The sequence below is a fragment of the Hemicordylus capensis genome, chromosome 6 (genome assembly GCF_027244095.1).
Source record: "Hemicordylus capensis ecotype Gifberg chromosome 6, rHemCap1.1.pri, whole genome shotgun sequence".
Classification (NCBI taxonomy): domain Eukaryota; kingdom Metazoa; phylum Chordata; class Lepidosauria; order Squamata; family Cordylidae; genus Hemicordylus; species Hemicordylus capensis.
Genome location: NC_069662.1, coordinates 19,206,583 through 19,232,228, shown reverse-complemented (window position 1 = coordinate 19,232,228; position 25,646 = coordinate 19,206,583). Strand labels below are relative to the sequence as shown.

Here is a 25,646-nt window from a genome sequence, read left to right as displayed (position 1 = left end):
GACCTCACTCAGCGGTTTCATGTAGATATTGAAAAGCATTGGTGACAGAATGGAGCCCTGAGGGACTCCATATAACAGCTCCTGCTTTGAGGAGTGACTGTGACCAAGCTCCACCATCTGGAATCTACCCAAGATATAGGAACGGAACCACTGCAAAGCAGTGCCCCCTATTCCCAACTCCCCCAGGCAACCCAGAAGGATACCATGGTCGATGATATCGAACGCCACCAAGAGATCCAAGAGGACCAACAGAGTCACACTCCCTCTGTTGATACCCCGGTAAATGTCATCCCTCAGGCCGACCAAGGCTATCTCAACCCCATAGCCCGTTCTAAAGCCAGTTTGAAATGGGTCTAATCAGTTTCCTCCAAAACCGCCTGAAGCTGGTTAGCCACCACCCTCTCAATTACCTTGCCCAGCCAGGGGAGATTGGAGATTGGCCTATAACTATCCATCGCTGAGGAATCCAGAGAAGGCTTCTTAAGAAGCGGTGTAACTATTGCCTCCTTCAAACAGGGAGGCACCCTACCCTCCCTCAGCGATGCATTTATGATATTAACTAGGCCATCTCCAACAATCTCTCCACTAGATCGAAGCAGCCCGGTTGGGCAAGTATCCAGAGAACAAGTGGTAGGCCGTACCGCTCCAAGCAGCTTGTCCACGTCATCAGGAGTCACAGATTGAAACTGATCCAACCTAACACTGCAAGAGAGATCGCGGGATACCTCCCTCACAGACCCTGCAGAAATAGTGGAGTCCAAGTTGGCCCAAATACAGGAGATTTTATCCGCAAAGAACCCACTAAAGGCATCACAGCAGAGTATCTCTGGGAGCTGATTTGAGGCAGAAGGAGCAGAAATTATACTCCTCACCACCCAGGATAACTCTGCCATACGTGAACCCGCAGACGCAATGCGCGCTGACCAAAAACGCTTTTTTGCTGCACACGCTGCCATTGTGTAGGTCTTCAGATGGGTTCTATGCTGCATCCTGTCAGATTCGAGCCAAGTTCTCCTCCACTTGTGTTCCAGTCACCTTACCAAGCGGCTTCATCCCCCGCAGCTCCTCCGTGTACCAGGGAGCCATCTTAGAAACAGGCCTGGAGGGATGCTTAGTAACCAACTAATCTCTCGAGGAAGCCCATAAGCAGGGTTGAAGGCAATAGCTTTCCTCTGTTGTTGCTCCGCTGCCAGCATCTGGTATTCAGAAGTATACTGCCTCGGAACAGAGGAGTTCCAAGTAGCCATCATAATTAATATACATTAATGGACCCCTCCATGAATTTATCTACTCTCCATTTCAAGTCACCTAAACCAGGAATTCTCAACATTGGGTCCCCAGATGTTATTGGACTTCAACTCCCATAATCCCCAACCAAAGACCACTGGGGCTGGGGATTGTGGAAGTCCAATAACATCTGGGGACCCAATGTTAAGAATCCCTGACCTAAACTACTGGGCATCACCATGTCCCACAGCAGTCCCACATCGCATTACACAGCACATAAATTAATTATGCACTGTGTAAAGAAAACTGGCTTAATTATACATTGTGTAAAGAAATCTCTTTGTCTCAGATCTCCTGCCAATACATTTCAATTGATGATTCTGAATTCTACTATTTTATGAGAGGGAGAAAAACATCTCTCTATCAATTTTCTCTACTCTGTGGATAATTTTATAAGCCTCCGTCATTTCCCAAGTCACCTTATTTTTAAACTAAAACTCCCCAGATATTTTACCCTTTTCTCATAGAGAACATGCTTCCACCCAGCTCATTTTAGTTACCCTTTTCTTAACCTTTTCCAACTCTTTTTAAATGGGGGGCGGGATGCCTTCTTAGCCTCAAAAGCACATTACAAATTTAAAAATCCACCAACTGAAATACCATTCATCAGTTTTTCCTGCTCACTTTCCAATCTCATTCTGAAGATCTTTGCTCCCGTGACTGTTTTGAAAAAGACTGAAAATCTCCAGTCAGAATCCATTTCCCCCGCTGCCTTCGTCAGAAAGGGAATTGTTCCTTTTTTAATTTTTTTCTGTTGTGACTAACGATAGATCATCAGTTCCTCAGGGCCGTATTTATTGAGGGTCCCTGGTGCTTCTGTTCTCATTTGAAGACTGCTGTGTATGTTCTGAGGATGCCTGTTACTCTTCCATTCTTACTGCTTACTATCTGTGAGTACAGTCTGGTTTGCAAGATCTATGGAGGTGGGAAGGCCTCTCCTGAGGTACCCCAGCTGTACCCTTTGGGGGAAATTCTTGTGCATCTAGTAAAACCAAATAATCTTAACCAGGAGGAGGACAGTGGAAGAGTTTTATGGAGAAGACTGGGTCAACAGGGTTTGGAACATGGTAGTTAGGAGCCAGGACTCCTGGGTTCTCTGAGAGGGACTTAAAGCATCATCTGGTGGCTTAAAGCAGGGAAGAGCAGCTGGCGGGGAAAGATCCAAGACATTTTGCTGCCTGAGAGGTAAAGGACAATATCACCATCTGCGGGTGGGGGGGGGGGGTTGCTGAGCAGTCTCGGGCCATGCTGCCAAGGCAGCGGCACATGAGCCACTAGGCTACCAAGCCAGGCAGTAGGGCACTTCTGTGCCAAGCAGGCACTTCCATGAGGTGAAGTGAGGAGGTTGTCTCAGGCAGAAGATGACTGGGGCACCAGTATGATGGCCCCTTGCCTCCCATTTTTAAAAAGGGAGGGAAGAGGGAGAGGAGGATGCGCACGGCGGAGTGGGGGTGGGGGCAGCATTTGGCACTCTACCTCCATCACACAGAGGTCTTGAGCTGCTGCTGCCAGGCAGTGATGGCAGGGGGGCATTCCTAGCTCACCTCAGGGAGTGGAAAGAAGAGGTTCCCCCAAGCGCCCATGGTGGACGTCCTTAGAGAGCCCTGGTGGTGGTGGGGCCTGGGTCACCCTGCTTGCCCTGCCCTAAGGACAGCCCTGGTGTCAACAGGGTACCAGCCTTTGCTTCCCTCTGGCCCCTCATACCTGCGCCTTAGGTAACCACCTCACCCTGCCTCATGGAAGAGCCACCAGTAACTGCTGGGACCTAGGAAGGGGGCCCTGTGATTTTAGACATGGAGAGAGCTCTTGGAACAAAGACTCCCACGTACTTCCAGCTGGCACTGGGGTCTTGTGGGCTAGAAGAGAGGGAATGGACATCCCTTGGGCCTTATGAAGTGTTAACTTTGAAATGTATTAGGAGTCAGATCAGGACAAACAAAAAAAGAAATACTTCACACAGTTTATGGAATTCATTATCACAACATCTTTATTTATTAATTATGTAAATGTGTTCACTTTTAGCACAGCAACAAAGCGGCTTGTATAGAAGAAGGGGGGAAATATATGGGAGGACAGGACACATTAATGAAAGATAAGTCAGTGGACTAGTCTTCAGGATTAGAGCCAGTGCACGTGTGAGAAGTAGATGCTAGAAAGCAGCAAGGCATGGCTACGCCTCTGAGCTTCCCAAGGGCATTGAACTGGCCATTTGTGCAGGCACTAATGCCTTTGCATTAATCTATTTACCTTCTCTCTATGGAAGCTTCCGCACAATTGATTGATTGATTAATAAGTGCCATCAAGTCGGTGTCAGCTCTTAGCGACCATATAGATAAGATTCTCTCCAGGATGATCTGTCTTCAACTTGGCCTTTAAGGTCTCTCAGTGGTGCATTCATTGCTGTCGTAATCGAGTCCATCTGCCTTGCTGCTGGTCGTCTCTTCTTCAATTTCCTTCAACTTTTCCCAGCATTATGGACTTCTCAAGGGAGCTGGGTCTTCGCATAATGTGTCCGAAGTATGACAGTTTGAGCCTGGTCATTTGTGCCTCAGTGAAAATTCTGAATTGGTTTGTTCTATGATCCATTTGTTTGTTTTCCTGGCTGTCCATGGTATCCTCAAAAGCCTTCTCCAGCACCAAAGTTCAAAAGCGTAAATACTTTTTCTGTCTTGCTTCTTCAAAGTCCAGCTTTCGCATCCATAGAGTGTCATGGGGGAAACCACTGTCCAAACGATTCTAATCTTTGTAGGTATAGATACGTCACAGCATTTAAATATCCTTTCCAAGGCCTTCATTGCAACCCTACCAAGTGCTAGTCTGTGGTGTATTTCTTGACTGCTGGATCCTTTACTGTAGATGGTTGATCCTAAAAGGCAGACGCTATCCACCACTTCAGTATCTTCATTATCAGTTGTGAGGCTGGTTGCTGTACCTGTTGTCATTAGTTTAGTCTTCTTTACATTTAGTCGTAGTCCCATTTCTTCACTGTGCTCCTTGACTTTCATTACTAGAGCTCGCAGATCATCCACATTCTCAGCTATCCGAGTGGTGTCATCAGCATAGCACAAGTTATTGATGTTTCTTCCTCCAACTTTAAAACCATGCTCATCTCCTTCCAATCCAGCTTCTCTCAGTATATGATCAGCATATAAGTTGAATAAATATGGATAAAGTATACAGCCTTGTCTCCACCAAGGCATTTTCTCCCAGACCATCACTAAAGAAGGAGCAACTAGAAGCAGAATGGAGTCGGGGAAATGCTTGACTAACAAGCAGAAGGTTGCCTGTTTGAATCCCCACTGGTACTATATTGGGCAGCAGCGATATAGGAAGATGCATCATCTCATACTGCGTGGGAGGGGGCAATTGTAAGCCCCTCCTGTATTCTACCAAAGAAAACCACAGGGCTCTGTAGGCGCCAGGAATCAAAATCGACTTGACAGCACACTTTACCTTTACCTTTATGGAGAAGAAAACTAGCTGATGGGGAAGGTGTAACTTAGCTTAATTCCCCACACTTGTCCATTACCAATGAAACCAACACTTTTCAGGAGCTGAGCTTTGTCACACCTTGATTAAAATAAGCATTATAAGTTTTGCAAGAGGTCAGATGCAAGTGAATTAAAATTGGACTGACAATATGGGTGTCTTGATCTTGTAAGTTAATGTCAGGGAGGGAGCGGTATTGAGAAGCCGGGGATCTTGAATTCAGCATTCCTAGGTTTTGCATATGTGTCTCTTTCTTCTAGCCCTGCCAAAACCATCCATCATCTGGCATCAGGCTCTAGATGCTGAAGGGAAGCATCATATTCAGTGCATAGCCCCGGAGGAATATGCAGGTAGCTGTTTTTACCTATATCAGGGAAGCAACCAAGAGCCCGTGATGGAAAAGAAAGCCCTACCCACACAATCCGAAGTAACCTTTGCAGTTCACGTCTTTGGCCCCAGTGAGCAATTCCACTGCAGCTACAAGATCTGTAAGGGAGGGAAGTCCATCCACTCCCCGCTCAGCAACCCTGAAAACATCACAGAGGGTGAGTAGGTGCTGGCTCACAAGTCACTTCCCCAAGTTAGGAGGATGGCCTGGCACAATGTCAAGTCAAATGTTGTGCAGAGATGGAGAGTTTCTGCAAAAGCCAAAAAGGCCGAGGTGGGTCCAGGAGTAGGACTTTATGGTTATGAAAGGACTGAGATCCTGATGCTGGTCTAGATGGGCCTCTATAAACAATTTACTCTAACCTATCCTAGCCCTATGGCTTAGGGCTGGTGTGAAGACAGAAAAAAACAAAAAGCGTCCAGATTAAAATCAGACAATCTGCAGTCTTCACTTAAATCAAGAAAGAGACTTAACTTCCAAGCAAACAAGTTCAAAGATTGCAGTGTTAATAAAATAAATTGTTATTTACTCTCCTTTCCTGGGGTGAGAGGAAGTTCCAGGCTGTCTTTACATGGCCCCCTCAAATGAAAAAGTTCAAAGCAAACCTGTCCTTCAGGGAAGAGCTCCGGGGAGGGACTTACGGTGCCATTAGTTACCTACGTACCTGTTTGCTCTGGGAAGCTTGCATATGATGCCTGGCCCCTTTTTGGAGGCACTTCTCCCCCACACTGCCCTTGAAAAAAACAGGCAAGACAGAGGGCAGCTGGAGGAAGAAGCCAACCAAAAAGGAAGATGCAACTTTGCTTCCTTCTCCATCAGTGCTCATTGTCAGTTAAATCAACACATTTTCAAGAGCTTGGTTGCAGTATGTCTCAGTTTTTAAAAAGACGTTTCGCAAGAGGTCAGATGCAAGTCAATTAAAATAAAATTTTATAGCCGAAATACAGTCTCAAAACAAAATGCAAGGGGGAACATACTTTTAATAATTTTGGCTTGTGCTCTTAGGATCTTTAGAACATTATCTTTTTGAACATATTTACTTATTTTATATTATTTATTTGTCATATTTATATACTGCCAAAAACTTGCACCTCATGGCAGTTTATAAGAAAAATTAAAACAAAATCTCATCAATGAATTTAGTGATATGGCCGAGTCTTACTGGCTCAGCATGTGTTAAGAGTTAGAACTTTGAATGTTGTGGTGGTGACTACAGCAAGGGCAGAGATTTCTAGATAAGGGGAAGGAGCTTAACTAGCATTGATTTTACTACTGAATTTGAGACGAGGCTCGTAAGGCTAGGCAGGCCCAAGGAAGATGTTAGTGAAGATCTTGAGGAGGGTCTCAGAAGCACGTGGACAAAACTGGCAGAAAATAAGGCCTAAGAAGACTCAGCACAGATGGGCTTCCTCTTCCTCCCTTCTCTAGACCATTATCCCAAGCCTTCCATCGCTGTGAATCCTGGTACCCAAGTCCTTGCAGGGCAGGGCTGGACGATACGTTGCTGGGCTTCATTCCCAGGGGTGAGCTTTGTCCTCTACCAGGACAGGGAGTTCCGGATGGAAGTCACTCCCCGGGGGGACTCCAACGTTGCTGAATTCTCCTTGAAGAATGTGACTGTGTCCGATGCGGGCAAATACACCTGCTATTACCACAGCACCGCAGATCCTGTCATCTGGTCAAATGCCAGCAATCCAGTGCAGCTGAAAGTCATAGGTGAGTTGAGGAACTGGGTGGGAGGCTTTTGCCATCATGGAGGCCAGTCTGGTGCTTTTCTTTTTCTGGCATGGCTCCTGTGCCTTTAGCAGCTGCACAACATGTGGCAATTTAAGCAGGTGCGTCTTGTTTTTCTGGCACAGAGATGCACTGGTGGAAAAGGCTTCAATGGGCTTAATTTCTGCCTGTTATGCAGCTGTTAAAAGGCTCAGGATCCCTGGCAGAAGAAAGGTGGTCATCTTACCTGGTGGGTGGCGGTGGCGGCTGCAGGATGGTTTGGGAGGAGGCATCAGGATGAGGATGGTGTTGGAAGTTAAAGGACTTTGCGCTGTCTCTTGTCTCAGACAGTGGAGGACAGACTAGTGAGTCAGCGGGCTAGAGGGTCAAGACATTGGTCATCCCTTCTCCACTGCTCTGACACTATCCCTTTGAAATGTAGATTGGTACTCTTAGGGATTAACTTCCTCCCTCTCTTCCCTACCTGTCCTTCTACCTTGCAACATGGCAAGCTCCTCTCCCTGCACCATGCATGCAGAGAAGATGCAGAATCCATCTGCATCCAGCTAGATAGATAGATTAGAGATCCTAACTCCTCACTTTTCTATCTAGAATGGAGTTCCTTAACAAATGCCTTATATATTGATTTGAAACTATGAATTGGCTCCAAGTTACTTTACTCTCAGCATACACGCATGCCTAAGTAAATTCCGCTGTGTTGTGCCTCTGTGCACTCTGCTATAATGAAAAAGGGATTCTCTCACCAAAGAGAATTCCCAACAGATGGGAGGAAGGGAAAGTGATGATTAGGGGAACAATTAATTGGGCAAGAGGCACCTTTAAAATGGTGGCTCTTTTATATTTAGCAAGGGAAGAGCAGCTGTTTCTACTCAACCCAACACAGCATCTCTCTCAGTGGCTGTTGCTGGTGTCTCCATTATGTTTCCTTTTTGATTTATGAACCCTTTTGGAACAGGGAACTGTCTTCCAATCTTTTTTCTGCTACATAAATTGCTTTGAGAATTATTTTGTTGACAAGTAGTATATAAATATTTTTAATTCCTATTATTATGATTATTATTGAAGATATGGGCCATTATTCTTTCTGGATTGATATATTTAAAACAGAGAGCCAGCCTGACACAATGGACAGAAAATTTAAGCAGGGCTGGGGAGACTTGGGTTTAAATCCTCTCTTAGTCATGACATTGACTGGATGACCTTGGACCAGTCATTCTCTTTCTGAGTCTTACCTACTACACATAGTTGTGCTGCAGTAGGGATTAACATGTATAGATATAGGACCAGCCCTATCATTCTTGAAGGAGGGTGAAGCTGGATGCTTCAGGCATTGGACTGTGGGACAGTTCTCAGGGGGAACAGCAGCTCACTCAGCATCCCCTCGTGGATGGCACGATGCTGATTCCCCCCTTCCTAACAGAAATTGAAGAAATGGGGAGAGATCTGAACAAAAGAAGAAATCGGGAAGGGGGAGGTGATTTTAATATTGTTAAAAAAGGGAAAGGGAGGGGATGCTACCTGGCACTCTGCTTCAGGCAGCAAAATCGTGAGTCAGCACTGTATAGGTAGCCTTTCAGCACAGAACCTCATACTTTTGAGCTTCAGTAATCAAGAGAGCAGAAACCGCAAGAGTATTCCTTGACTTTGCAAAGGTCACAGATGTGCCCTTTGTCTGCCAGTATTCCAGAACTCCAAATTCTGAAAAGCAGACAACCAAAGCCAAACCATGACTCAAAATAAAGCATGCACCCTAATTAAATGAATTAAGATTTAACTAAACTGCCTGATTTATCCTGATCCCAGAGATGGGACAGTTTCAAATTATTTTGTACAAAATTCCCAAGTGTCTTTGTTCAAAGGAAGATATGCATGACTACATAAAAACTGGACTCATCACATTTTAAGCCAACACACACCATGTATTCCCCACAGAGTGGCTGGTTCCCCTACTTTATGTTTTTCTTGCCCCTCCATTTGTCTAATTGTGCATGGAGATATGCTGAAAATCCTATTTCATCTGTATTCAGCAATTTAGAAATGTGCAAAATGCCCATAATCTTTGCAGCAATAACCTCCTACTGTTTGGATTCATCTCTTTGACTGAGGACTAGAAACTTGCTTTAAAAAAGAAAGGGGATTTCACTGAGCTGGGCTTGTTTGTGCAATGTAATCTCCTCTTAGTTTTGCCTGTGCCTCTTCCAGATGTGGCCAATGTCTCCATTTACCAGGAAGTGTTGGTGGATGCTGCAGGAAGATATCGAGTGAATTGCTCCGGGCCCTCCACCAGTGAAGGCTGGTTCTATCTTTTCTGGGATGGAAAGCTCCTTGCGGAAACCAGAGCTTGGCAAGATGGCCACACTATAAGCTTCAACCTCACAGAAGAGGCTCTCAGCATCACCAAGGGGGAGCTGAGTTGCCGATATGGGGAAAATTGGCTCAATGACACTGAAGGGTGGACACAAGGTAAGCACAGGGAGAATGAGAGAAGTCATAGGAGCAGTCAAACAGAGAGCGGGATGGATAGCTGAATGCACTGATGATATGTGGGCACGGAGGGATGTATATGCCGAAGCTGGACAAATTATTTTTATTTATTTATTTTTACATCTATATCCTGATCTTCCTCCAAGGAGCCCAGAGCAGTTTACATGCTTTTTTTTATTCTCACAGCAACCCTGTGAGGTAGGTGAGGCTGAGAGTTAAATGACTGGCCCAGAGCCACCCAGTCAGTTCCATGGCTGAACAGGGTTTTGAACTCGGGTCTCCCCGATCCTAGTCCAGCACTCTAACCACTACACTACACTAGCCCATCCAATCTACAGGACTGGATGAATTACTGGATGGAGGATCAAACTGGGGATATAGAGGCATGACAGTTATACTAGGCTACAATAAAACAAAACACACCAAAATAAATATAATTAATGACCAATATTGTAGGCTAGTTCACGCAATCAGAATTAGGGTAGGAGATGTGTCCTACCCAAGTTCAGGACCTGTGCATGTTCCCATTTTGTGACCACAAGGTAGGAGGCATAAACAGTGATAGTGAGCTAGCCTTCCTCTGGGTAGGAGAGCTCTGTCCTACCCCGTAGCTATACCCAGCTCTTCAACGAGGCATGACAAAAAGCCTTCCTAGCCAGCTGCCGCTTAGCAGATGATTGCTGCTGCCACTTCCTACCCTATTTTTTACATACACACGAGCAGAAAACAGCACAGCTTCTGAATTGGGGTAGGACACATCTACCCTCTTTCCCGTTGTGTGAACTAGCCTATTGCATTGCATGAGGGGTGGCGCAAGTCACTGCAGCACCTGAGGCAAGGCACCAAATACCGCCTTGCCCCATGACCCTGCTGGGGGCCAGCTCCCTTGCAAAGGTTGCTTCTGAAAACTTTGAAAGTGGCACAGGGGGTAGGGGTGGGGGCAGGTTGCCAGCAGCCTCCTCTTCGCTCCTCATGCTGCTTGCAAACACTGCAAGGAATGTGAGGCGACGTGCTACTTGCGAAGCTTGCAAGGGTCAAATTGGTCTGGGAGAGCTGCTCCTATGGCAGCTGCACAAGACGACCACCTCGCCTCGCCTCATGAAAGGACCGCCCCGTGCTGCATTATTGCAGTAGAGCAGGCCAGCTCAACTTAGGCCCCCCCAGCTGTTTTTGGACTACAACTCCCATAATCGCCAGCCACAGTGGACAATAGCCAGGGATCATGGGAGTTGTAGGCCAACATCTGCAGGAGGGCCAAAGTTGAGCAGCTCTGCGCTAGAGTCTGTCATAACACATACCACCTACCGCATAGGGTTGTTGTGAGGATAAAAATAACCATGTGCACTGCTCTGAGCTCCTCGGAGGAAGAGTGGGATATAAATGAAATAAATGAAATAAATAAATAAATATAGGTACCATACCAGCCAACATGTCCCTATTTTCCCATTCACATGTTGGCAGGTATGAGGTGCCAGTCCATGGTTATGGACTGTACATTGATAATCCATGCCAAAGACTTGAAACATCCAGTTCATCTGGTAGAAGATACGCCCTGGAAACTTGCTTAGGGCTACCCAGCTGGCTTCATAGGTGAGCTGAAGCTGGTAGAACTTTTATAATTCTCAATTTTTAGCTTTTAAAATAGCTTTTAATTTGAAACTTAATTCTATTTGTGGTTTAAGCCTGACTTTTAATTTGTTTACTTAATTTGGTTGATTTTATTACTTTTATTTTACACTGTATCTATTTTATTGTTGCGAGGCGCCCCAAGCAGTAGTGTACTGGAGGGGCAGGGTATAAATATTTTAAATAAATAAATTGGTAATAGAGGATATGCCCTTACCTCGACCCTGTACAACTCATCAAGCCAATGCCAGCTACCAGCCATGGTGACAGTTTAGGAGATGCACACACCCCTCCGGTTTCTGCAGTCCCATGCAGGCAGCAAAAACAGGAGGCTCATCAAGATTCGCTCTCCCCATTACTGTCATGCACAGCTGGTTGGTTGTGTTCAAATGGATGGGTCATGTGATCCGGGGGAACCTAAGGCTTTGTGCAGTGTGGGGGGCGATGCACCAAATGCTGCCTTGCCCCACAAGCCTGGTGGGGGCGGCCAGCCACCTATCAAAAGCTAACCTTGCATGTTTTGAAAGTGGCCTAGGGGGCAGAAAGAGAGAAGGCTTCTTGCAAACTTAGCAAGGAGCATGAGAAGAAGTGCAAGGGTCAGATTGGCCATGAAGAGCTACTCAATAGCAATAGTGGTAGTAGCAGCAGCAGGGGAATCTTGCCTCTTTGCTGCCACCACCCCAGTAATCTGCCACCTGAGGCAACAGCCTCACTTTGCCTCACCTCACCTCACGGAAGGGCAACCCCTGCATATCATACAAGATGTGATATGCAGGGATGGATTGCTGGTCTTGTGGTAGCAAGCATTACTTGTCCCCATTGCGAAGCAGGGTCTGCCCTGGTTTGCATTTGAATGGGAGACTATGTGTGAGCACTGTAAGATATTCCCCTTAGCTGATGGGGCCACTCTAGGAAGAGCACCTGCATGGTTGCACCTAGAAGCTTCCAAGTTCCCTCCCTGGCTTCTCCAAGATAGGGCTGAGAGAGACTCCTGCTTGCAACCTTGGAGAAGCTGCTGCCAGTCTGTGTAGACAATAGTGAGCTAGATGGACCAATGGTCTGACTCAGTAAAAGGCAGCTTCCTATGTTCCTAAGGCTGTTTCACTGAGTCATACTGTGCTTTTCCTACATGGGAAACTCTATAGGTAAAAGCAAGATATCTGCATGCAGATTATAATCTATAATGTAAAACAATAATAATCTATAATGTTTACAATTATAATCTATAATTGACAATTATAATCTATATAAGAATTATATGACAATTATATAATTTTATATATGATGAGAATCTATATATGATGAGGAATGTATATAAAACAATTATAATCTATATACAAGACAATTATAATCTATAATGTAAGAAAATGTAACCTTGCTAACTTGGCAAAGAGGCACCTTTTAACGTGGTGATTCTCTTTATTTAATAGGGGGAGAGTAACTGGCCATATCCACCTCCAGCATAGTACCTCCAGTGACTGTTGCTGGTGTCTATTGTGTTTCTTTTTAGATTGTGAGCCTTTGGGGACAGAGATCCATCTTGTTTATTTATTATTTATCTGTGTAAACCACCCTGAGCCATTTTTGGAAGGGCAGTGTAGAAATCGAATGAATGAATGAATTGCACATACACATGTGCTGAATTGTTTGTACTTACAGGGTCCATATGCTAGAAAGCTACTGTCAATTGGGGCTTCTCCGAGGTGAATGTACAGCAAATATATGCCTGTGGAAACAATTCACATGAGAATCTATATGTGGGTCTTACAGGTTCTCTCGGTACACAGATGTTGTTTCCTTGTAAGCAAAGTATTAGCATATGAAGAGTTTGGTGGATAGGGGAAATAAACATTCTGTAGAGGTGCATTTCAAGCTCTTTGTATACAGAAAATTCTTTAGAGCCACTAGGAAGATAATTTCATTCTGCTATCAATGTGTTCCCCACATTTCTCTAGACTCACATTCCCGGAGCCCAGATTTCGCCACAGCCAACTTGTTGCGACTAGTGCTCGCAGGGTGCATCCTTTCATTGGGCCTACTTTTCGTAGCTGATGCATGTTGGAACAGGAGGCGTCAGGAGGACTGAGCTACGAGTACATGAAGGGAGGGATCCTGAACCAGCAAGCTCCTTATAGAACAGCTGAGACTGAGGTTCGAACCTCCCTGGGCTGGTGCCAGTGTTGGATGAGAAAGAACACGAAGATAGGTCAGAAGCCACCTAGGAAGGTTTTGAAGATTGCAACCCTCACGTAATTTACTCCAGAGTAATTTCATCAAAGTAAGCAGAACACTTCTGAAATAAGAACTTTGAAGACCACGCCCTGGAGCAACAAGTCTACAGCCAAATCTATGCACACAACAGTTCCATCAGCACCATCACGTTTGAAGTCATCATGTACTGAGCAGGCCAGAGGTGCCTTGTATCAGCTTTGGCTGATATGCCAGCTGCATCCATTTCTTGAGTTAAATTACCTCAGAAAAGTAGTACATCTGCTGGTCACCTCCAGATTTTGACTACTGCAATGCGTTCTATGTGGGGCTGCCTTTGTATGTAGTCCGGAAACTGCAGTTAGTCCAGAATGCGGCAGCCAGGTTGGCCTCTGGGTCATCTCGGAGAAACCATATTACTCCTATCTTAAAAGATCTACACTGGCTGCCGATAAGTTTCCGGGCAAAGTACAAGGTTTTGGTTATAACCTATAAAGCCCTAAACAGCTTGGGCCCTGGGTATTTAAGAGAATGTCTTCTTTGCTATGAACCACACCACACATTGAGATCATCTGGAGAGGTTTGTCTGCAGTTGCCACCGGCTCGTCTGGTGGCTACTCAGGGACGGGCTTTCTCCATTGCTGCCCCGAGGCTTTGGAACACACTTCCTGCCGAAATAAGAGCCTCCCCATCTCTTACAACTTTTAAAAGGGCAGTCAAGACACATTAGTTCACCCAGGCTTTTAATTAGATACTGTTTTAATTGTGTTGTAATAGTTTTTAAATGTTAATGGTTGAAATGTTTTAATCTTTTTATTTTTTGTTTTTATTTTCTTGTAAACCGCCCAGAGAACTTGCATTTTGGGCTGTATAAAATATGTTTATTAATAATAATAATAATAATAATAATAATAATAATAATAATAAATATTTTGTCTATTTAACCCAGTGTTCTCTCTTTCAGCTGGTGGGGTCCTCAGCCAGGGGTCTTTCCCAGCCTTCCTGTTGAGATCCTTTTGGCTAGCAGTGTCAGGGATCCTTCGACAGGGAGGGCACATTCTCTACCACTGAACTCTCTCTGTCATTCCTCCTACCACTACTACTCACATCATGCAGAGAAGCAGTGGGGGGGAACGTCATCTGCTTAATGTCTCTGTTAGGCTTGCTGACAGAGGCACAGTAGCAGGGGGCCAGTGAAAAAGGTGGCAAGCAACCCTACACTTGCACATGAGGAAAAGCATTAGATGAAAATCAGGAGCTTGTCTGTTTTTTAAACACAAAAATACGTTCAGTGCTGCCATGTACATCACTCAGGAATAGTTCTTATTGAAAGAGGGGCTTGTACATGAGTTAACATGCTTGAGAATTATCACATGCTATTAGTATTCAGTTAAGGCTGGTGGGTTGTAGTTATACGAATACGACGAGTATTTATATACCGCTTTTCAACCAAAGTTCCCAAAGCGGTTTACATACAGAAAATAATGAGGCTGCCTGTCCCCAAAGGGCTCAGTCTAAGCAACATAAGAAAGACAGCCACAGGAGGGATGCTGTGCTGGGGCTGGATAGGGCCAGTTGCTCTCCCCATGCTAAATAGAGTCACCACTTTTAAAAGGTGCCTCTTTGCTTAGTTAGCAGGGGGTATACTGTATGAAGGACCAGAGGTGCACCTACTGTAGGTACTTTTGGAGCCTGGAACTAAAGGCCTTTGGAGGCTTCCCCTCCGCAGGCCCCCACACCACCGCAAGTTAAGCATCATCCCCCTACATACACATACACACACGGTGTGACGCTTGCAATATTTTTTAACACGTGGGTTCTTGAGGGCACAAACAGCAACTGAACTCACAAGAATGAAATAATATTTTAAAAGGTATATTTATGCAAATATGCATTAGCAGAAACTTTTCAACATGCAACTTAACATATTCGCATCCCACATATTTCTTTTCCCACTCCCCCCATAAGTCATGTTTGGTTGCCCAGCACAGGTCACAATCACACCTGGCCACCCGGAGCAGTGTGGGCTGGCAGCATGATGCAGCGACTACCCCACCTGGGACAGACTAAAGATGATTTGGGGATCTCCCTGGACTTCCTTGGAGGCCCTGGACTTCCTCCCAGAAGTCCAGGGGTAAGAACACCTCTGTGAAGGACAATGGACGGAAGAGCTCTTGAGAGAGAGTGTGGTCCAGTGGCTAAAGCACTGAGTGTGGATCTAGCAAACATCGGTTCAAGTCCCTGCTCTGCTACAGACACATTATGTGGCCTTTGGCAAGTTACTGATTGCTTCCGTACTACCTGCTTTCTTCAGAATGGGGCATCATGCTAGTTCTGGACCAGAACCAGGGAAACCTGGGTTCGAATCCCCACACAGCCATGAGGCTCACTGGATGATGCTGGGTCAGTCACCACCTTTTCAGCTTATCCTATCCTGTGAGGATAAAAGTGGGGAGGGGGGAATACCATGTACCCCCCTGAGCTCATTGGAAGAAGGGCAAGAGAAAGATATAAACAAATAATTTATTGCTCACTTATTTTCTCTGCCTCATTTCTCCAGTTGTACAATGGGCATCATAGCAAATTATATCACAGGGCTGTTGTGAGAATGATCCCAAAAAAGTTCATAAAGGATTTTACAAAGGAAAAGTACTATATCAAATTTAGTAAACTAGTATATGATTGGGGTTCTGGCACAATATACCAGTCAGTGTATAATCAGTGATTAATTTCTAAAAGTTCCAAAGTTTGTAAACTTAAATTAAAGAAAATGACACATCATTCAGGCTTTTAAGGAATGGTTAATTAATACAATTAATAAATAAAGTGTTTGCAGCTTTCAGGGCATCCAGAATATCATCAATACCAAGATACTGCTCTATTTACTTCTAATGCAAAATTAATGGTTTGTTGCACCAGCTTCTGGGACTACAAAAATATGCAACACTTTGACCTACACAGAACTCTTCATCAAGCAAAATGAGGGATTGTTAATTGTCAGCTATAAAGAAAGTTTATGCAACTATTTCAATCACCTGTTAGATAAAGAGCCAGTAATCAAACTTTTAGCACTGCAAATGCGAACATATAGAGTTTTAACTTAAATAAGATTCACTAAGTTCAGCCTCAAGATCTGTTTTAATATAACACCAAGGTTTAATCCCGGAGCCTGTAATTTTTTTATAAAGGGAAAGTTACTTCCAAGCATGAGTGTCTTTCCCTCATCATAGCTAGCCTTCCCACTCCACAACAGTGATTTCCAGCTAGGTTTAAATCCCAGGAACTCTGTCTCACACAGTGGCAAGGACATTAAAACCCCAAAATGTGTGGGTTTTTCCCCCCCTGATGACATTGCCAGCTATTTTTTACAGCAGAGCTCCTGTCCTGTGGCATTACTAACAGTATGTTAGGGAAAAATTCAACGAGTACAGCTTTTGCCCAGCATGGAGATACAGGGACAGGAAAAGCTTCACCTATTGAATGATTGCATGCCTTTTGAAGGCACAAAATCTCATGGGGGGGATAACCCTAGGAATATAGAGCTTTATTGAAAGGAAGGGGAGGAACTTTAGAAGCAGCACATTAAGAGTTAAAAACCACTACCTTCCCAAGTGGAGCTAGTTAGCTGCTTTCCTGCTTTCTTGGGAAGGGTGTGTTGGTTATAAATGGTTAGTTAAAGTAGACAGGAATACTTTAATGATCAGTGCTGAATAGGAAGAGGTACAAAATTATGTCCATGGGGCTGTGAAGAAATTACAAGAGATATTTTGGTGAGTTAAAGGCTATTCTTTGTTCTGGTAGAGCTACCTTTTGTTCCCTATTTTAATATTCCCAATTTCTGTCAAGAGCATCAATAATGCTCTTTTTAATTTTGTTTCTCTGTGGGTTAACAACTAGATTCTTGTTCCCTTACTTCACAGAAACTAGTAAAGTAAAGTTGTGCTGTTGACTCCTGATGACCACAGAGCCGTGTGGTTATCTTTGGTAGAATACAGGAGGGGTTTTCCATTGTCTCCACCTGCGCAGTATGAGATGATGCCTTTCAGCATCTTCCTATATTGCTGCTGCCCGATATAGGTATTTCCCATAGTCTGGGAAACATATCAGCAGGGATTTGAACCAGCAACCTCTGTCTTGCTAATCAAGTCGTTTCCCCGCTGCGCCATTAGATAGCTTCAGAGGACTTAGCCAGAGGTAATTCATGGTTTTGTGGAATGAGGGGGAAATGCCTTTTCTGAAAGCTGCTTTGTAATTACTTTGTTCTCATGGAATGGGAAAGTGTCTTTGCAAAAAGAGTGAGACAGAACTCAGGTTTGCACTGGTCAAGAAATGGTTAATAGAGTTTGCAAGTGTGGAATGGAAAATTCCTTGCTGAGTTACTTATCTGCCAAGGACAGACAGGGTGGGGGAAGAGGGTACGGGTGTTGCAAACTTCATTAGCATAGGCATCGAATGATCGGCTTATTCCAAACTGCCCTGCTTCTTAGAATGTGAAAGAATCTTCTCTTAATTTGCTTATCTCTTTTCCTTAAAACCGGAATTCAGAGCAAAGTCCAGCCCTGAGGCAAACACATGTGTTAATGAAATGAACTAATTGGTTCTTGGGCCAAATGTTAACGCCCAGATGTGTAACAATGCCAAGGTTTAAAACCCCAAAAACCGGGGGATTCGGGGCGTCTTTCCTGGTAGGCCACGAGGCACAGGAAAGAGCCACCAGCGCTGGTTTTGGTTCAATAAATGGTGACTATTGCTTCCTTCAATCATCCTTGTCTGTCTGGTTTGTGGTAACTGGGGTCTCCCAGGTAACAGTTTCTCTTTGCTCCTAGTGGATGCTTTCACTTCCAGAATCTTGCCTGCCAGATCAATTGCATGCCAAAACTTTGTCTATGGAAATGCTTTGTCTATGGAAATTGTCTGAATCTGAAATAAAATATTCTGTGATTTTTAGTAATGAGAGAGAATGTGCTGCCTTAAGGTGTCCCACTCATGTAATGCCAAACACTGGTGCTGGGTTAATCTTGCTACCTAATCAGAGAGTTCATGTTGTGGCTAAGAATGGGAGCTGACAAGTCCCCACGTTCAAATCATGGGAGTTCATGACTGAAATGAGATCTCTATGGCAAGCAACTCTCTCTCTGCCTTGCCTCCCCCCCCATCTGCAATATGGGGATAACATGAGCCTGCCTTAAAGCCAACTGGTTTATCGTGAAGTCAACTAAGATGATAAAAACAAAAAAGGAGTATTGTAGCATAAGCTTTCATGTTCTTCTAGAGCAGGGATACTCAAGGTTGGGTCCCCAGATGTTATTGGACTTCAACTCCCATAATCCCCAACCAAAGGTCACTGGGGCTGGGGATTATGGGAGTTGAAGTCCAGTAACATCTGGGGACCCAACCTTGAGAATCCCTGCTCTAGAGCCTACTTGATCACTGAATTGAGCTCCAGACCAGTGTTTCCCCAGTCACTGTATCACAGGCCACTGGCTGGTGTGCTGTGCGGATTCACTCTGTTCTCTGCTTTTGGAGCTGGATCACGCAGCTCCAAAGCAGGGATCTAAACTTGCTGCTTTTGAAGCGGACTGACCCACTATGCATTGTCCTTCTTGGGGTGCAAATGTTACACAAGAGTCAGTCCATGATTTCAGTTGGCTTACTCCTGTGTAGCATAATTTGTGCAACATGCATGCATGACTGGGCTGATGTACCTTGCGTGGTATGTCAGCCAATGATTATATAAGAATAAAGAGGAGGAAGGAAGCAAAAATAAATACATAAAATCATGTGGCAGCTTTGCCTCAGCGAGAGAGAGAGATGTCTGTGTTGGGCGATGGGCAGCATACCCCAATTTCTGTTTTAATTTAAGTGTGCCTTGGGATTTTAAAAAAAAAGGTCGGGGAACACTGTTCTAGGCCATGAAAGCTGTCAAAATAAAGGCTATTTGTCTCTAAAGTGCCAAACAGGACTCCTTCCTTGTGTTTGCTGTAACAAACTAACATATGGCTAACCTTTTGGAATGTAACACCATGGAAGGTGCTAAGATAATGTTTGTGAAGCACTCTGAGCACTCAGAAAGCATCTGAAACATAATCAGTGCTGATACTGTTCTGCATTTTAGATGCAGAATAATGAGTTGTTGCACCAATTTAAACCATTGTCTGTTAACCAATCTGAAAAGGCAGATGGGACAAGACCTAAGAAACTACCTTAAGGGGCTTAAGTCCTTAAAGGACTTTGCAGGTGAATGCTAGGAAATTGTGTGGTTTAATAATGGGCAATAGCAACACAAGATAGAGATCCCCTTATGTCCATTGTCCAGGTATTAGACCTCCTTCCCTGCAAGTGCAGAACCAATCCATTAAATTTGTTTCTTTTTCTGCAGGTCATGAATCCAGCTTCAGATGTGGATGTTAAAGAAACTGTCCTGACTCTACTCTATTGCTACCCCGGGGGTGTGCCCTTATGGGAATTTGGGGCCCTGTATCGCCAGCAGACTGGTCAGCGACTGGAACTTGACCAGAATGGCTACTCTTCCCTGCAGCAACTCTTGGCTGAGATGAAGGACCAAGTGGTGATGGATGAGATGGGAAAACAGCCATGGGTGTGGAGTAGGCATCTCCCTGTCCATGGACCACGTGGGAAGAGAGAACTTCCCACACACAAAGATTCTGCCACTGAATCTGACCAGTTAAAAAACCCCAAGTTAGGTAAAGTTAGGATACAGAGGGCTGTTCCATAGGATCAATAAAAGCCTCAGAAGCATAATTTCTGTTAGCTCATGTAGTCATTGCATTTTTCACTGTACTCCATCAGCAATACTTGGTCCTAAGGGCAATGCAGTATCTCACTTCAGCTAGTGCTCTAGCTGTGAGCAGTGTGGAGAATGGTTGTAAATGACACTGATAATAGATCACCTATGTTGCCAGTACATAAGAACAGCCCGGCTGAATCAGGCCCAAGGCCCATCTAGTCCAGCATCCTGTTTCACACAGTAGCCCACCAGATGCCACTGGAAGCCTACAGGCAGGAGTTGAGGGCATGCCCTCTCTCCTGCTGTTACTACCCTGCAACCGGTTATTTCAGTACTGAAATAACTGCAGTGGTTACAAGTTTTCCTGGACACACAACTATTAGTGTTGACCTCTACAATCCTAAGCAGTGCTGGCCTATGCAATCCTAAAAACAGAGAGTACCTGAAAAGCTGCTTGCTTCCTTCTGAAATGAAGGGTGCTGGGACCTTTTTGGTGATGGTACCTTGTCTGTGGAATGTCCTCATCCTGCTGTCCATTTCTCTGGTATCGTAATAGCATATAGATGCTGGCCGAAGAAATGGGTGTTTTCTTCAGGCTTAAATGGGAGGTAGTTTTTTTATTTGACTGCTGTTCACAGTTTTTAATGATTTTATTATTGATGTAAGTTGCCTCGGAAACCCTGAGAAGTGGGATAGAAATAAAATACTGATAAGATCACTGGTGAAGGGACTGCCCCTCCCACTATACTGATGTTATAGTTAACTTTTTTCTTTTTGAAAGTGTGTCTTTAAACTTTTTAGAGGCTGAGCATTGGCCCTGCCATTCACCAAGTGTGGGGGCCTCTTTCTAAAAAGCTACTGAACACTGCCAAAGCCGTCCCTGGCTGTGATGCCTCACCATCTTGTGAAAGTCTATCTGTTAGTGGAAGTACTGTAAACCTTATTGTAATTCCTCAGTCCTTGGAAGCCTTTGAGTTTCACCTGAGGGGCTTTCTACCTTCAAGCTGGCTGGAAGGAGGAGTGCATATTCCTCAACAGGGGTCCTGGAGGTGGGACAGAAAGTACGGCTTCCAGACATATTTGAGCATTGACCCTACTCTTTGTTTGTACAAAGTAACTGCAATATGTCACCCTCTTCTCTCTAGGTCTAAGGCCTTGGAATACCTACCACAGCCTCCATAGCCCTAGCCATACCTATCCACATCAGCTGAGAACAAAGAAGACTTCTAATGAACTCCAGCCACATCGGACAATATATCTGAGCCGCAAGCCCAGCCGCTTGCCAGTATCTGCTGCCAGATTGGCAAACAGGCTGACTTTGTCTGGTGGGGCTCATCCTCCTGCCAGCAGACTCCCTCGCCCCCTGAATAGGCTGCCCTGCCCAGGCGGCTTTCATGAATGTACCAAGACCAGACACAAAGCATCCACTCTCATGAGTATTGATGGTGAGGAAGGACAAATGATGGTGGTGAAAGAGATCCAGAAGTGTCAGTCTCCTGTTCTGCTGCCTACCTCGCCTGTTGTTGAAGGGAGAAAGGAAGGTGAGCTTCTCCCACAACCCCAGGCATCTGACTTGACACAGTCACAGACAGTGGAAAGAAAATTTGTCTTGTACAAATCTAAACCTGCTTAACTGTCATGGGACCAAACTGGAGCTTAAATGACCGATTAAGCCTTTGAACTGACTTTTTTTAACCCGACTAAATGACAGCAGTTCTTTTTTTAATTAACACTACAAATGTTTATAAATTTGGAGATGGACAGTGCTGTCTCAAGGCATATCCACATCTTTCACCTACAGGTGAAAATGCTTCTTCTAAGACAATGCCTGCTACACCACGCACACATCATCTTGAGAACAATGCAACGCTTGCTTCAGAACTATAGTTCTTACCCAAATGCAAACTTCAATGATTGACGAAAATGTGTTTGATTGGGTGACAGCCCCAAACCAAGTAAAGGGATTTGGGTAAATGGCTAGTAATCTTTACCTGCAAATAATTCTTGTCACCACACAAAATCTATAATTCTAGGGTGCTTGGTGGGAAGTGGGGAAGGGGATAACTAGTTTCAAACAGCAGTACTCTTAGACTTTTAAACTAAAGACTGTACAAACAAATTTTTGTTTTCTGGGGAAAGGCAGGAGGGAGCAAACTATCCCTCCCCATCACCTTGTTTCAGAAAGTTCCAAAACTGCTCTCTCTGCCTCTATTCATTTTATGCACATATGCTGTTGAAATTGTTTGGCAAATAAGCAGCTCATGTCTTATTGTGGCAAGCTGGGGGTGTTGAGTAGTTCCACTGGTGGGGAGGGCTTTAGTTTTCTCCCTACCTGTGAGGGGCAGGCTGCATCAGTGCCACCCATGTGAAAGGAGGCCTGTTAAAAACATGTGTGATGGGAGGGAGGCTGTGCTGGATTTAGGCACGAGCGGAGTAAGCTACAGCTTAGGGCCTCACCTCAGAATACCAAAAAATGATTAAATTTCAAGTTTTACATAATTTGGTAGGAAAATAAAGGGGAAAGGGGGGAAAGACTCTGAAATGGACATTGTCATTCTTGTAAGACAAAAATATACTTGGCTACACAAACATTGATCATGTTGAATGTGTAAGTCTGTGCAGAGATAACTATAAGTTATATTGAAATTCTATTAGACTAGGGCCCATCTTAAACCAACATCATGGTTACAGGCAGTGTTCACCTCCTTAGATTAACACTGCAGTAACAGCAGCGATATAGGAAGATGCTGAAAGGCATCTTCTCATACTGTGCAGGAGATGGCAATGGTAACCCCCTCCTGTATTCTACCAAAGAGAACCACATGACTCTGTGGTCGCCAGGAGTTGACACCGACTTGCACAACTTTAACTGTTGGAGATGGAGTTCTAGTGCATCAACTGTCCTAATGACCACCTTTTGCACCAACTATCCTAATGACCACTAGGGGCAATGGGAGTAGAGATAGTGAGTAAGGGTCTACCTAATGGTTCTACCTGTCTCTACTCTATGACCTCTGATATTACTCTTTAGCTATTTCCTGTTGAGTCTCACAATCCTTCCTTTCCTCTTAGAGAGCAGATGGAAACCTATCTCTCCCTATTTGTTATGTAGTTCTTTAGATTAGGGTTAGGTCTTTCCTATCCAAAGTGTGCTTCACCAACAAATACTTGGTATTTAGTTCTACAATAATCTCCTTGTGTTTCCTCTAAATAGCTGCAACAACCAAGCCCTGCAAACTACTCTGTAACTGGAGTGGGTGTTCTTTGTTAGTGCTCTGCCGGTTACTGCTGGGGATAAAATTAATAACCCCCAACATTAACTGTGAGCAGTGTCATGAGGGGAGACAGGTGATGTGCTGGGGCAGGACTTCCGATGCCTCTTGTCATGCTATGGGGCCTTTTAAGCTTGACATGGCTTAGAACCTACCTCAGCAGCATGTCCTAATCTGGCCCTGGAGGGAGGTAACCAGTAGGGGGTGCTTTATGGAGGACCAGCACTGCTGCAGCCTGCTAAAAGTACTCTGAATGTTTGAGTGGATTAATTTAGCTTGGCTATTTATCTCTCACCTTCACTCCAGGGTTTTCAAGGTACCCTCCTGAGAGGAATCCTTCAGCTCCCACTGGTTCTGCAGCGGCGGCCCACTTGCCAGCCTCTTCCTCCACCTCAGAAGTCCTACATCATGATGACATCTCTCTGAAACCATTAAACCAAGAAGATGCACCTAATGTACAAGTGCCAAGTAGCCCAGCTGGCCTCAACTGCTCTGTTCTGCTAGTGACTTCTCAGTTCCTGAAAAGGCAGGAGGAGGAAGAAGCGGAAGCAGGCGATGTGGCAACCCTCCCCCCTGAAGATTATCCTCAGGCCATGTTGCCAGCTGGCCTCCTTCCACCTAAAGATGCTAGTCCATCTGCTCCAGGGCCACTCTCTGAGAGCCTGGATCACAACAAGCACAGCTCAAATGTTGCTCTCTGCTTCCCTTATTCAAATGCCCTGATACAGTCCTCTCCAAACTCTCTCGCAAAATCTGGCATAATGCTATCCACGAGCCCCAATCTGCCCGCAGCTCTGGTACAGCCTGTACCATCCCCTTCCCCTGCTCAAGGTCTCTTCTCAGCAGAGCAATGGAGTTCGCCCAGGGAGAAAGTGGCTTTAAATGAGCCTAGTTCAATTTCCCCAATTTATCCTAAGGATGTTCTAGCAGTTGAAGAAGGGTCATCTTTGAAATGGGATTCAGCCTCCTCCTCTGATCTCTTTGATCTATTAGAAACCAAAATGATGCTGAAGGAGGGTCCTCCTCAAAATGCCCTTAGCTCTCCAAAGACAGCAGTGTCAACATCTTCTATGATTCCTGAGATTCTGGAAGAGGAAGTATCTCCCGGGTCACAGTCACAGTGGAGTTCACCTGCTCCAAGTTCAAGCATGGAAGAGAAGGTTCTGGACAGCCTGGAGGAGGCGGCAGCGGCAGCGGCAGCATCTTTGGGAAGTGGGTCTCTAGTGTTCAAGAGCCTAGAGAACAGTGTGGAAGGACAGACTACGATTCAGGCCACCCCTCCTGCGCCAACTAAGCATAATCCTTGTGTAATTTTATGAAGGCATACATGGGATAGACTTGAAGATGACGCAAGCAAACAAGATTGCAAACCCAACAATGGGATGTGCAGGTGTGTAAGTAATCCCAGTCTGAGGTGCAGAGCTGAGAAACCTCTCCGTTTAACTGAGGCTGTTGCTCCCATGAGCCAGATACCACAATATATAATACACTTGATTGGTGTGAACAGTGGAATCTTCTGACCTACATCTGGAATATCTTTTTAAACTTCTGCAACTCTTTCATGAGATGGGGCTGGCTTCTTGCCAGAGAAGCTCTCTAGACTGGTAGGAAGGCATAAGTGGGATCTTAACTCCACTCATACTCCCATTCTCTAAAGCAGGGATTCTCAACCTTGGGTCTCCAGATGTTGTTGGACTCCAGCTCCCATCTTCCTCTGCCACAATGGCCTTTGACCACTGGATGATAGGAGCTGCAGTCCAACAGCATTAGGGGACTCAAGGTTGAGAACCCCTACTTTAGAGGCTCTCTTCATAAAAGTCAGCCAGTGATTTCACTGACCACTACATCACTGCACAACAGCAAACTCCTACAGCAATGGTGGCTGTCCCCTCAAAGTAATTCTGGGCACAATAAAGAGGTTAGGGACCTTTTAGCCAAACATCTGTCTTTGCCTTAAATCTCTGTCACAAACTACAATTCTGAGGAATCCTCTCAGTAAAAGCCATGAGAGCTTGCATACACTGAAAACTAGGGGTAAGAATGGAATCAAGCATGCTTCTGGTAGGTGGATTTTGGGTTACCTTGAAGGGTCTCCAATATGGATAACATGTCTGAGAACAATGGATTTGAATTGTTTGGAAGAGGAGGTATGATAGTGGAATGGGGGACAGGTTTCTGTGTTATTGGGGAGGGGAAATAGAGAGCCAAGAGTCTGGTGCCCCTTTTAAATAAATGTAACTGGTAGTGGTTTAATAAAAAGCTGTCTTTAAAGTGTTGTCTAAGCACACATGCTGACTAAAAATAAATGACTCTGCTACACAGTCATCTTTGGAACCTAATGTCTAATCTATGTTCTTATACAACTCAGCCTGTCCTAAAAATAAATCTTCCTGTTTTGAGTTCCTCTGTA

The 25,646-nt window shown here is 44.8% G+C and overlaps 2 protein-coding genes across 5 annotated transcripts; both read left to right on the top strand.

Annotated features, from left to right (window-relative positions):
- The first annotated feature begins 5,655 nt into the window (after positions 1-5,655).
- Positions 5,656-14,160, top strand: TARM1 (T cell-interacting, activating receptor on myeloid cells 1). The gene is made up of 3 exons (XM_053259938.1): positions 5,656-6,880; positions 9,101-9,361; positions 12,964-14,160. The coding sequence occupies exons 1-3, from the start codon at positions 6,565-6,567 to the stop codon at positions 13,092-13,094; spliced, it is 708 nt and encodes a 235-aa protein (XP_053115913.1). The 5' UTR covers positions 5,656-6,564; the 3' UTR covers positions 13,095-14,160.
- A 2,690-nt stretch (positions 14,161-16,850) lies between these two features.
- Positions 16,851-25,646, top strand: LOC128329206 (nascent polypeptide-associated complex subunit alpha, muscle-specific form-like). 4 transcript variants are annotated; one of them, XM_053259926.1, is made up of 4 exons: positions 16,851-16,986; positions 19,596-19,710; positions 21,110-21,505; positions 23,543-25,646. In XM_053259926.1, the coding sequence occupies exons 2-4, from the start codon at positions 19,599-19,601 to the stop codon at positions 24,553-24,555; spliced, it is 1,521 nt and encodes a 506-aa protein (XP_053115901.1). In that variant the 5' UTR covers positions 16,851-16,986; positions 19,596-19,598; the 3' UTR covers positions 24,556-25,646. The 4 variants fall into 4 exon arrangements, with proteins under 4 accessions (XP_053115901.1, XP_053115902.1, XP_053115900.1 ...); XM_053259927.1 differs by having other exon boundaries at positions 19,596-19,814; XM_053259925.1 differs by having other exon boundaries at positions 19,596-19,821.

What these genes read in the sequence shown, in the direction of transcription:
- LOC128329206 (XM_053259924.1), top strand. Translation starts at nt 19,599, where the DNA reads ATGAATCCAGCTTCAGATGTGGATGTTAAAGAAACTGTCCTGACTCTA. An exon ending in GTTAAAAAACCCCAAGTTAG is followed by an intron (nt 19,921 to 21,109) that starts GTAAAGTTAGGA and finishes TCTTCTCTCTAG; the next exon opens with GTCTAAGGCCTTGGAATACC. An exon ending in TGTTGAAGGGAGAAAGGAAG is followed by an intron (nt 21,506 to 23,542) that starts GTGAGCTTCTCC and finishes CCTTCACTCCAG; the next exon opens with GGTTTTCAAGGTACCCTCCT.
- TARM1 (XM_053259938.1), top strand. Translation starts at nt 6,565, where the DNA reads ATGGGCTTCCTCTTCCTCCCTTCTCTAGACCATTATCCCAAGCCTTCC. An exon ending in AGTGCAGCTGAAAGTCATAG is followed by an intron (nt 6,881 to 9,100) that starts GTGAGTTGAGGA and finishes TGCCTCTTCCAG; the next exon opens with ATGTGGCCAATGTCTCCATT. An exon ending in CACTGAAGGGTGGACACAAG is followed by an intron (nt 9,362 to 12,963) that starts GTAAGCACAGGG and finishes ACATTTCTCTAG; the next exon opens with ACTCACATTCCCGGAGCCCA.